The sequence below is a fragment of the Anas acuta genome, chromosome 5 (genome assembly GCF_963932015.1).
Source record: "Anas acuta chromosome 5, bAnaAcu1.1, whole genome shotgun sequence".
Taxonomy (NCBI): Eukaryota; Metazoa; Chordata; class Aves; order Anseriformes; family Anatidae; genus Anas; species Anas acuta.
Window position 1 is genome coordinate 41,767,669 of NC_088983.1, and position 13,146 is coordinate 41,780,814.

Sequence of the window (13,146 nt, forward strand, 5' to 3'; positions counted from 1 at the left end):
GCAAGGAAACGATCAAGATGCTTTCGACCCCATATGATTAAAGTTCAATAATTCACATCACAAGGAGGTGGAGTATTGTAAAGGCCACTCTCCAGTACCATGAAAACTAAGAAAACTGTTTAAACTGAACCCTACCTCAAAGCAAAACACACCAATTTTAATCGTCATGGTAAAATGACAACTGTTTCCTCTAATGCTAGCAGTTAGCAAATACACAGGTCTTATGTTCATGGTTCCATACTTCAACTTGAAGGAGCAGTTACCACAAAATACTGTTCAGTATATCCTTAATTCTAGCTCTGCATTTTTATCACATATAAGATAGCATTAACCCCCGCCAAAATCTCACTTGGACAACGAATGAATGAACCACCTCCAAAAGACAGCATGACATTCAAACATTTTAACCTGGCAGTAAACTTGATGCAAGCATCTGCCGTGTTCTGGGCAAAACACTGCAGTGAAATATGTTGCATGTGCTGAAGGAAGCTACTTCCAACTCTTTAGAAATGCTAACCCACCCAGCATAAATAATTCCAATGAATGGATAAAGGAATACAGTTGCCAACCTCCTCTGAACATGGAAGGATGGGAAAGGAATGCTGCAACTCAACCACTTTCTGTAAAACTTCCTAGTAATTCTGGGATGCCTCCATGGAAGGGCTACAAATTCCAGCTAAGAATAACCTCATTAAGATTCAGTTGTGATGAACAGGACAACATACAGCGTCCAGTGTAAAACTTCCAACATACAGGTTTGTAATTTACTGCATCAATACATGCTTCATATTTATGAATATTAAACCAAAAGGGATAGCCTTTTGATTATTACAAAAGTTATGTCTGACTAAAGAAACAGATTTGATTCCTTACTTTTCCCACCGTGTTTTCTGGATTTCTATGGTTTTGTTTTGCTTGGTGATTATTTTTTTTTTGTGTGTGTGTGTGTGATTTTTTTTTCTTTCTGTTTTTCTTCCTTCCAAAATCATCTGATTTCGTATTTTGTGAGTTGTTCCAAGGAACACACGTGTGTGTGAGGTGGAGGGAAAAACAACTCCAAAAGTTCAATTCTGAGTAAAGCTGAAGGTAGTATTAGTAATACAAGTTCCTTGGATCTATGTATCATTTCATAAAACAAAGCGATGCACAATAGGTAACTGTCAAGCTTCAACCTGCTACGGTTCTATTCTGGAAAAAAATAAAAAGAAAAAAAAAATCAAAGTGCAAAACCACTGGCAATTCTATGAAACATCAAACGGTCAGACACAGAACTGCACACCTTTAGCGTGCAATTTAGAAAGCATTTCCTGCATGTAAATTAGACCAAGTACTGTACTGGAAGGATGTATGCATGGGAGCATACATACATTATTTCTCCGCTTTCAGAAGAAAGGAAAAACCAATCTGACCAGATGCTTTTAAGTAGACAGTTCTGTAGATTTCCTATAACAAGATTCCCTCTTAAGCAAAATTCTTATGGAAAAAGAATTGGTTACCTTAAATTGAACAACTGGACACAGTCAGAAAGGATCATAGCATCAATGTATATTACAATATTACTCTGAATACGATCAATAAATTAGCCCACCTACCAAAGAAATACATTAATCTTCCTTCCTCTATTTTAAATAAATACAAAAAAGATTGATAATGAAGAACAGAAAGTTAATCCAGCTCCCACACAACAGCCACCAGTTTTCTACCTATGTAATTTGATCACGGGTAAAGATTTTCAAAGACCCTTACATGAATTAATTTTTGAAATTCCTTTTATTTAATGGAAGTTAGCATTTATTAGCATTAAGATAAAGTGGTTTTTAGATTTCTAAAAATCCTTTTGAGTACTACGGAGTTAAAATATCAAAAATACCTATCAAAACCAAAACAAATTCTGATAAAGGAGAGGCTTGGCTAAGAACTCCATTCAGTATCACAATCTATCACAGTCACTATTGGAAGTAGATGAAGGTAATTATATTTTGACATTTTCATATGAGCTGTGCACCCACAATGTCAACATCTTGGCAAAATCATGAGGCTGTGACGCAACAGGGAAACTGGTTTTGAGAGGAACGTTACCTTTGTCAGTGCTGTCAGTCTTCTGAGCTACCATACAGGCTATGTTTGAGCACTATCAGTTAGTATCAACCAGCATTACTGCAAACAACTGCTGCTACATTTTCAACAAGCCCTGAAGCTAGTAGCTAAGCACAGATGAAAACTTCATACGTATGTATACATATGCATACGTATGTATGTATTCAGTGTATATTTATACAGATACATATATGAATACTGTCTGAATCCAACCATGTTAAGCAACAATTCAAAAATATCCGTACTCTCCTTTACCCAACTTAACAGTCAACACAGAACATTTAATATAGGTCATTGAGCATAACATTGAAGACACACATTTGCCCTATAGGTATCTAGAATATTAAAACTTTGTCTTAAAGAAGACAATCCCAAGATGGGATGGTGATGTTCAGGAACATTTTCCTTTGAAGAACTGGTAGGAAAAGAATCTTTTTTTTTTTTTTTGCTTGCTTTTTTTTTAAATATTATTATTGTTATTAATTTCTGTTCCAGGTTATAGAAAAAAAAGGATTTGAATTTGCACCACTAAGCACAGTTCAAAACTGATGTTGATATTGTTGTTTAAAGCAAAACAAACCAGAAAAACAGCTAACACCTTAACACATGTATTGTTAAAGGCTCATGTTAGAGAAGACAAGGTCTGAGACATCCCTTGTAATTTGTTTCATTTGAAAAAAAATATCATCAAGGCTGTAATGGTCCCTAGTTTACTCAATAAAAAGGCTAATGATAACATTGATAACACTATGCCTCTGCATAATCACACTTCTATTTAATTTTTAAAATACTTCAGAATTAACAAAATTTAAATATTTTCAAGAGTTTTAAATCAAAAGCTGTTGATGATTTTTAGGTAGCTATTATAAAAGGTGAAGTAAAGGCAGAGAAAGTGTCAGAATTCATCCAAATTCCTAAAGTGGTTAATCAACGTTAAAAGAAACCCTAGTAAAGACAAGGTGGGGGTATTGAAAAGGCCCATTTGCTTCAATTCTACAGCATTTAAAAGGGATTCTAATTCCATTCAGATTGACTTATGAAAAAACATTAATAAGGGGAAAATGAAAGCCCATAATCATTCTTGCATATTTGATGGTATAAGCATGTTTTCTAACTGCAAATTTGTTATGTAGAAATTGCTTTCATATCAATCTTACAGGTGTCAGTAAGCCTGTTTCTTTTTTTTTCATAATAGTATAAAATTTAAAAAAAATCATTAAATATCAGTAGAAATAACTTTGCTAAGCAAAAAAATATGAACACCAGCCTAAAACACACTAAGTGGTAAAGAAAATAGAGTAATCTGTCATGTACACAATCACAAGAAGGCATTATCTCCTCACTCAAAAGTAGAACAGAAAGCATTGGAATGATCAAACAAGATGCCTCTAAATTAATGAAGCAAAGCAAAGAAGAAAGTGTAATGAGCCTATTCCACCATGCAGACACTCAAAGTTTTGAAGCAAAAAACATACATACTGAAAAGAACATACTTCTCAGCACTTTTCAATGTTTGCCATAACCTCCTAACTTTAAGGTATTCTCGCAAATTCCCTTAAATTTTATGTATATGTAGCTTACATATTTCAACTTGCTTCCTAGAAAGCTTCTTCAGTAAATTAAGTATTTCCACAGGAAAGCTGTTTTTTCAAGACTGATCCATGGCTAGAAGGACTAAAAATAAATATACAAATTTGTCTTCTATAAGCTTCAATTTTCAACTAAGTATTATATAGTGTGCTATATGCACCCAGAAAATTATTTTCCAGATATTCAAATTTGAAAGTATTGAAAATGGAAATATGGAAACAAGATTTATATGCCATTTCATATATGATATAAGTATTGACTATTTTCTTCTGCCCTGAAGCTACTCTGAAAAATGTCCTCTATGCAATCATGAGGTCATCAAAAAAAAAGTGTCTAGAAGTAAACCCAAGTGATCTCTCAAAGCCTCTTTTTCTATCTTGAAGGCAAAATCTGTCACCTTTCATGCAACTCCTGGCACAATTCTACAGCTTCTTCCCAAAGGTCTCCATGACAGATTATACATTTTTTCAAAGCTATCTACACCGATTATTTGCTATTCTTACTGTTTAAAAAAGTTTTCCATGTAGCATCTTCCTCATTGTACTTTGCTTTTCACAACTGTAATGCTTGTCTAAATGGTTTCATAACAACGCAAGTTCATGAAGTTCACGAAGCAAGGCCAGAGAGCCTTGCTTATGCATTTGCACCAGCTCAGCTGCACACTAATGACAAAAAGTTTCAATAAGCTGATAGTCAACTCACTATATAGATACATGAACATCAGCGTAGGCACCACGAAGGCAGTGAGAGGCATCAGCCCACAGAATTCCAGAAAAAACACAAAGCAGTTGCCATTGAATTGCATATGTTGGAAACCACAGAATGCTGTAATAGTAACTCCACTCACACTAGCAAATTATCATTGACTTGGTCAACATGAATGCTGAAGTTGCACAAAATCTGTATAGGTTACACCTGAGTCTAATTGGAAGCAAAAGCAGGTACTGACTACACACAGAGGGCTTAGAGGGATCAGTAGTCAACAGGAGAAAGTCTCCAATGAATCTGTGCTTTGACATAGAAAGCTGCCAATACAGAAGGAACACTACTTTCATTTTCTGCACAGCAAAGTCCTGTCCATTGAATTCTGCACTAGTTTCTCCATAGGCCATCAGAAAGTTATCAGGTATCATATAAAATGAAAAAATGTTAGGTGAAGAACTGGAACTACGCTTTTCTGTAGTGATGGTTAGTATCCAATGAACTCATCCAAGATAGAGGAATACATAATATTCCTCTTCTCTTACTGCGGTGGCTTCATCCTGATGGCTAGCTAGCTAAACTCCACCACAACTGCTCTCTCACACCCCTTCCTCAAAGGAAGAGGGCAAGAAAATACAATGAAAAAGGGCTCAAGGGTCTGGACGAGGACAGGAAGATCACTCACCAGTTACTGTCATGGGCAAAACAGATTCAAGAGAGATTAATGTAATTTGTTGTCTATTAGTAACAAGCTAGAGCACTGAGGGACTAAAAGCAAACTAAAAAGCCCCCCCCCTCTTCCACCTCCTCCTCTCAAGTGGTGAAAAGGAACAGGGAATGGGGGCTGCGGTCAGTCTATAGCACTTATGCGCTCCTTCATGGTCACTCTGCCACTGCAACACATGGGTCCCTCCAACAGCATGACATCCTTCCCGAACTGATCCTGTGGGGGCTTCCCACAGACAGCAGCTCTTCAAGAACTGCTCCAATATGGGTTCGTACCATGGGGTCCACCCACTAGGAGCAAACTGCTCTAACCTGGGTCCCCCATGTGCAGCACCCTCAACAGATAATCTGCTTACTCTTACACGGACTCCTCTCCACAGACTCCAAGCTCTGGCTTGGAACCTGCTCCTGTGAGGGCTCTCCATGGGGTGCAGGCTTCATGTGGCCACATCCACCTGCTCTATCTGCTCCTCCTCCATGGGCTGCAGCGTGGAGATTTGCTCCATGTGGGACCCACAGGCTGCAGAGGGACAGCCTGCTCCACCAGGGGCCTTTCCACAGGCTGCAGGGGATCTTTGGCTGTGTGCCTGGAGCACCTTCTGCCCTCCTTCTTCAATGACCTTGTCTGCAGTGTTGTTTCTTTCTACATTTTCCACTCCCCTCTCCTAGCAGCTCTTGCCCAGCAGGGTATTTTATTTTATATATTTTGCCTTTCATAAATCTAATCTCCCAGAGGCACAAACAGCTTCCCTCACTGGCTCAGCTCTGGCCAGCAGCGGGTCCCTTTTGGAACCAGCTCTTGTCTGACACAGGGCAGCTGCTGGGCTGTGTTCACAGATAATACCCCTGCGGCCCCCTGCTACCAAAGCCTTACCACATAAACACAGTACACTGGGACACAGAATATGAATTTTTACACCTTAAAGCCATGATTTGTAACTGGCAGCCCTTGTGCTGAGTACAGCTACCGGAGATATCTTCCCTGATCAAACACACATACCAATGCATGCCCAGATGTTCCACCTGTTGTACCAACCTGGAAATCTGTGGGGTTAGGGAAACCACCACAACTGCCCTGCAGTTGTCTTCAAACAGCTCTCAAAGTCACACAAAACTTGCAGAAGAACAAACCGCCATTTAGTATTCATGTTCTTCTGAGCTGACTGAATCTCTCATGTAGATGATGTACTACTTTGCATACGTAATTAAACATGCAGTAGAGGGCCTGACATCCATGTAGGCCAGATCCACCTCCAAATTGAACACACTATGTCTGACCATTAATACTGAAGTATCATTCTCACTCCCCAGTACAACATTTAAACAGAGGAAACTGTCCCAAAAAATTACTCATTACACCCTATGATGAGGTGAGTACAGCATTATCCTTGAAAGCAAACAGAAAAAGGAAATTCACTTTTGTTTCTCACAACCCAAGAAAGAAACATGAGAATCCTCTGCACTACAAGCTCCTGAAAAAGGAACGTTTTCTTCAACATGAAAAAAATAAATTGGCAGATGGTCACTTCAGTACAGGACCAAAACTGACAAGAAAAAATGAGAAGATATAGGAGAAAAAATGAATTATTTTGATCTGAAACTCCTTTCCACTACTTTCTGTATGGTCACTGAACTGAAAATTGGACAGGTCAATTACATATAATCAGCACTGGAAATCCCCATGAAATTATGGGGAATTTCTGACTGCCATGTCAAGTTACCTTCAAAGGAAGAAGAGATATAGGCCATTCCTAGGTAATATTCTATTCCATGAGCCATCTGTTTAGAAGGAATAACAAGTTTATATTTGGAAAGACAACTTTATGGCTCTTGAGACAAAAATAGAATACGATGCTTATGTTGGAAGCATAACCAAGCAGTGTGGTTAGATATTAGCTGAAGTAAATGTGCTGTAAGAGCACAAACTGAGGGTATTCACAAAACTATTTAAGCTAATAAGGTAGACCTGTCTCTCTGTATACTCAGAAACAGGAAAAAAAAAAACAAAAAAACAACACCTCCGCATACTGTGGTAACTGCAAATAGCTTTTTAAGCTATTTGCTGCCTGTTGTTTGAAAATAACTGTGACATGGTCAATGAGGTTAAATTTTAATGAAGAAAGAAAAAAATGAATATATGTTATACCTGTATGTTGTTTCTTAACAATTTCTGTGCACTTTTGGGGCTTTTTTTTTTTTTTCCCATCACTCAATAGATTGTACTTTCACATGAAAGCCATCCAATGTTAATACGTTAATTTCATTTGGAGACAGCAAAGAAAAAAAGGGTTCCACTCCCAGTTTTAAACAGTATTAACTTTTAAAACTTACACTCAAATTCCAAGCTTTTAACTAGGACTAGAAAAAGTGGAACAGCTAAGTGTTATCACACACAGGAATTCAGGTTCAAAAGGAACAATCTGGTTCATTCAGTTTATTGCAACAGCAATACAGTTTTAGTCCTGAAAAGGTCAATGCCACATCCATACGCATAAACTGGAACACTTCCAATGCACTATACGAAATTAAAAACCTTTTTAATATTAAAAGTTACTTAGAAGCCATAATGATATCATGTCAAAGGAAATAACACACAGAACTGCACACAAGCAGGTAGGAGAGATGGCCAGCATCCTGTATCTCTGAAGTGACCTTTAAGTATTTCATATTTAATTCAGCATTCTAAATAAGGCTAAAAACTATTTTAAACATTTATGTTTCAATTACATAAGACAATGGTGACAAATTTAAAGCTTAGATCTGATCCAATAACTGTCACTAGGTCTGCTAGTGTGGAGGAGGTGATAAATATCCACTTTCAGCTCTGAATTTCTTGCTTTTTCGCTGTGTCAAATTCTTTCCTACATAAAAAAAAAAATCCCAGTTTTCGTCTTCTCTGTTCTGCCTACAGCCTCTGTGTTTCCCATCTGTCTACTCCTTGCTTGCTGTTCTTCAACTAAATATCTCTGAGAAGATTTCTCTTGGCTATGCTTCCCAGTCTAACTTTGTCAGCCCTGCCACTACAATGAGCTCCAGGTTGCATGTCTCCACAGTTGCAGTAAACAGTCCTTCTACAGCATCCTTATGTTAATCCACCTTCAGTTGCAGCTGACAGCATTATGTACACATTTTTGGAGCATCAATAGGTATTTCCTTCTAACCAATATTTAGTATTGTCAAATATGAAGCCCAGTACATACTTCAAATAAAAAATTGAAATAATCATTCTTACTCTCCCATCTCACTGTTTTCATCATTTGACTGTTCTAATGCTTTACTATCCCAGCTATTTGAGTCCTACAGGTGGCAGTGATACAGTCCCCCTGCTCAGGATCTCTATCCTCATTTACAAAAATGTGGGTAGACAACAATTGTGATATAATGTATTTTAAATTCAAAAGAGAAAAGGAAAACAACTGTTAACAGTGTAATTTTTTCAGCTACAAACAGTAGAATATAGAAATAGCTTTTACAATGGTTGACGTCTAGATTTCTGTGCCCCATCTTGAATGAAATTATAAGTAGGCAGGACATTTTATATCCCCAAACATTTATAATCCTCATAACAAATTGGTTTCTAAGGGGATTCTTTCAACTGACATATTAAGCTCTAGCCTGTAAATTATCATATTCCTTCTAGTAAAGGCCACACAAATCAGTCTAAGAAAACTAAGAACATATATATTCTACTCACTACATTTATCTAATATGTCGCAAAACCTGGGGAAAAAGTGGGACAAGAGTAAAGGGCTTATAAAGTTGTTTCTAAGATAGGTGTTGCAACACAGCATTAAAGCATACATCATTTGAAGTGGAAACTAATATCTAGAGCTAGCCGTCAGTGCTTCTAATAATTTGCACTGAATCACAGAAAAAATGGAAAGTCACCAAGTACATTCTTTAACCCCCATATATAGTTCATCTTAGACCATCTGGGGACACAGCACAACTGCCATTCCCATATATCCTTACTAAATTATATTTTACTTTTATTTACTTTTTAAAAATATAACAGAACTACTCGTTGCAGCTAAAACCATTATCACTTCATAGCCATTGGGAAGAGCAAAACAGTTTATCCTTGTCACAATTTCCTTTAACCTCAGTGGCAGAAGCATTTTTTCCTCACCCTTTAGTTTTGTGCTATTGATTGTTCTTGACTAAATAACTAATTGCACTTGACCCTATTGCATTAATCAACTTTTTGATCACTCTGGAATTCTGAATCTGTCCTCAAACATGAATACAGCCAGGCAGTCCCCTCCCAAGCCTCTTCAGTCAATTGAAATTACTGATCATACATTATGTTTGATAGCATAGGCTTTATTATTATTAAATATCTTAATAACAAAGTCTCATTCCCCTGCAGAACCTCACTAACAGCAAGCCACACAAAACTCTCCTAGTTCAATTATGCAGCTTTTCAGTGACCAACATACAGTAGTTTTATTTAGACCCTGAATATTTCTCTTTGTCATCAATGAGAAACTCTGCTGAAATCAGGACATCTGCTGTTTCTTCCCTACTCATTATGCATTATCCTGTTGCAGAATGGCATTAGATGCATCTAAGATCATGTAACATCTTCAAGACTCTTAAAAATTGACTGCCAAATGAGTAAGAGTTGAACCTTTGCTTCAAAACAAGTTAGTGATCTGAACATTTATTTCAAAGATGGAAGACCTAGATTCAGCTTCCTTCACAACCTGGGGGAATTGAGGCCTGCAATCCTTACATCTTAAAAGGGTATCCAAACCACAACCTCAGGGAAAAGACGAGGTGAATCAAACTCTTCCTTGAAACTACCGTACATGGGAAGAATGGCAAGCAGAATACTCAGCAAGAAGTGTTGAATCTGTTTTGTCTTACTGTCCTCAGTGTGTGTGTACAGATACTCTGCAGCTTATATTTAACATAAGTACTTGTACATACATATACAAATGTTATTTGGCAACATATTTAATAAATGTACATTTTCTGTGCATGTGTGTGATGTCTTAACAGCTGTAGAGTCACTGAGTTTTACACCCTACATTTTGAAAGGTTTAATATAATTTTCTGTGGAAAGAAATTTGACAAAGTCCATGAAACATAATCTTTCATTTACTTCAGAAACAGTATCAGTATTCTGAACTTCACAAGAGCACTTCTTCCTGTGACTGCTAGTTTTACTTGCAGTGAGATACACACCCTCTAAGGAGGCAACTGATACTCAAAAATATGCCTAAAGCACCTTAGGATATCAAAGATAATCACACACACTCACTTGGCAGACACAGAAAATACAGGGGGACTTCTGCATTCCTGAGAGAGAGGTACCTGGAGGAAGGGCTGGGTATTTCTAGAAATCTAGAACTGCACTGAATGCCTAACAAGCAACTGAATTCCATGCTAAGTTTGAAAACAGGTGTAATCTACAGACAAACAAGTATCACAAACAACTGTCCAACTGCTTCAAGACATAATCCTGGTAAAATTTATCTTACTTTCAATTATAATAACCAGAAAGTATTCAAAGCATAAGCCAAATTACATTCTTAAAAGAAAAAATACTGCCAAAAATCTGTGACCATAGTTAACCACAGGTTACCCAATCAATGAATTTCATTTAAATATGAAATTCATTCATTTATTTTCACTAAAATAAATAAATGTACATTTACCTTTATTAGAAAGGATAAATATATACCAAGCACAACAGATGCTAAACAGACAACTACTACTACATAGTCTGTTCCACAAAACTCAGACTTTCATTGGTACTGGTCTGACTTTGGAGAAGCTCAAATGAATTTCACCTGAGCACATTAGCAGCAATAGATCATTTCCCTGTTCCCTGTGAGACCTCAAAACTGATCACTATACATCATTTTCTTCTTCAAACAAACTATATCCTTCTTCACCCCTTTTAAAGTCAGGAGATCAAACACAACAGTAGTGCTGTGTATCATTGAACAGAAAATATTTTAACTGAAAGTTGCATATTTAAAAGACCCAAAAAGTTTGTAACACAGGGGCAAATATGAAAAGAATATATTTGCTTCAAACTAGAAATTTCAGGGCATAAAAAGCAGAAACAAACAATATGAAGTTCAGCCCTCCAAGAAAGATCTTAACATCAATAAGCAAGGACTGTTTCCAATTACTCTATTTGTTCATATTCTGCAGCTATGCTGTGAGAACACTTCATTTTTTGAACAATGAAACCACCTGTTCAATTTATTATATGGTATAAATATTAATAGCCTGTATTTCAAGTGCCATTATTCTCTGCTTCCATTATTAAGATTCAAGTCACCCAGCACCTTGCAGCTATGGGATAACATCTAATCAGTTAATCAAAAATACCAAAACAGACAAATGGATGTCCAAATCTTTAATCTTACCTGACAGGCAGATGTACGTTAAATATTCACCCTGACCCCCAGTAGCTAGAAAAGGAATCTTTTTTTTTGTTCTTCTTTTTACTTGGACAGCTCCCAGCATCCTTTCATCATGTGGGGCAAATATTTCTTTGTTGATTGCAGATTTGGCATTCATTGTAGATCAGATATAGCAGACTCACACTCTCTAAAAATAAAATCATAAGTAAAAGTATTAGGAACTACTCCAAAGCTACATGGAAATCCAGCTGACTTACATTAGAACCTCTGAACTTCAAATAAAGTCTTTAATGATTTAAAGAATTTACAAGAGAATTTCATATACTGTGAGGCAGAATTTTCAAAGTAGTCATCCATGAAGTTATTTGTTGTTACCCACACAAACTCTCAAACTAGCCTATTTTGGGCATGAGCAGTCCATACTAGCACTTCAGTGTGATCCAAATTCTTCACTGAGAAGATTTTGTAACTAAATTCATTCTGCATAAAAGCTTCATTAATTCTTTCTCTGGTAACTGGTGGAAAATTCATCTGTCCCATGTACACAAGGACTGAACTGAGCCTGTGGTCAAATTCATCAGCTTCCACTCTGAGCTAGGTCATACTGGCAGTTATACTGCCAGTATGCAGCATAAGTAGCAGCATTCACAGAAAATACATGAAGCCTAAAATCTCTGTAAGACTATTCTTTCAGGACCATTGCTTTCAGTCACAGGGCTTCTCCTTAAGCAGCTCCTGCAATTCTTGCAGCTTTAATAACTTATCCCCTCAACTCCTCTGTAATTGCCGATTGGGCAACTGCACAGGAAAACAGCATCAGAAAAATCAGCTTAGACAAAACCACACCTCTTCATTTTTGCCAAGTAATTTTAACCCAGGTCAGTTCCTCAATTTGTTTCATCACATAATAGCACAATCAATTTAGGAGAGACATTTGGAGAGAAAAAAAAACATAACAGGGAAGGAGCAGGAGGAAAGCTGCTTATTCAGGCGTGTCCAGCAAAAGAAATGTGCATCTGAACACAACTTACAGAGGAACCTAACAAAAGAATAGAGAACTCAGTCACAGAGCTGATATAACTCTGATTTTATGATGACAGAGTTTATAACTCAAAATAACTCTCCAGTGAAATCTGTTAATAAGTATGTAGGTCCCACTAACAGACTGCTAAATCTAAAGAAACTTCATAGCCAGAAGCAATCCTCTTTTTTGATCCTCATATACTTTTTAAATCACTTGCCCTATAATTATTTATTCAGAGAAGTTTAAAATGAACAAGGTTCGTTTTGATGTCTCAAGCCTAACTTATTTTTCACTCTGACCATTTTCTATTTGCTCAATGCCTGTCCTAACAGGAACATTCCTTATCTCCAAGAACCACCAGTCCCATGCTGACACTGCTACCTTCAGCTTTCTCCTTACTTGATCTTTTGTTTCCGACTCGAAGTTCATTTATATAAACAGAGCACAAAATATCTCCAGTATATCTTTTTCAGACACTATGTAATACAGAATTTAAAATAAAATAATAATAATTAGAAAAACTCATAGAACCTCTAAATCTGCATCACAAATTAATGAGAGGTCTCCTGATACATTTTCATTTTTTTATTACACAAGTAACAGATGCATGCTTTTCAGGCTTTC

The 13,146-nt window shown here is 36.8% G+C and overlaps 1 protein-coding gene across 3 annotated transcripts in view; it reads right to left on the reverse strand.

Annotated features, from left to right (window-relative positions):
* The window catches only part of STXBP6 (syntaxin binding protein 6), a 111,927-nt gene that overhangs the window by 61,360 nt on the left and 37,421 nt on the right, over positions 1-13,146 (reverse strand). For all 3 annotated transcript variants that reach the window (XM_068684374.1, XM_068684375.1, XM_068684372.1), the window contains one exon: positions 11,502-11,685. In XM_068684374.1, the coding sequence (XP_068540475.1) occupies positions 11,502-11,655 (154 nt within the window). In that variant the 5' untranslated portion in view covers positions 11,656-11,685. The remainder of the gene's footprint in view (positions 1-11,501; positions 11,686-13,146) is intronic.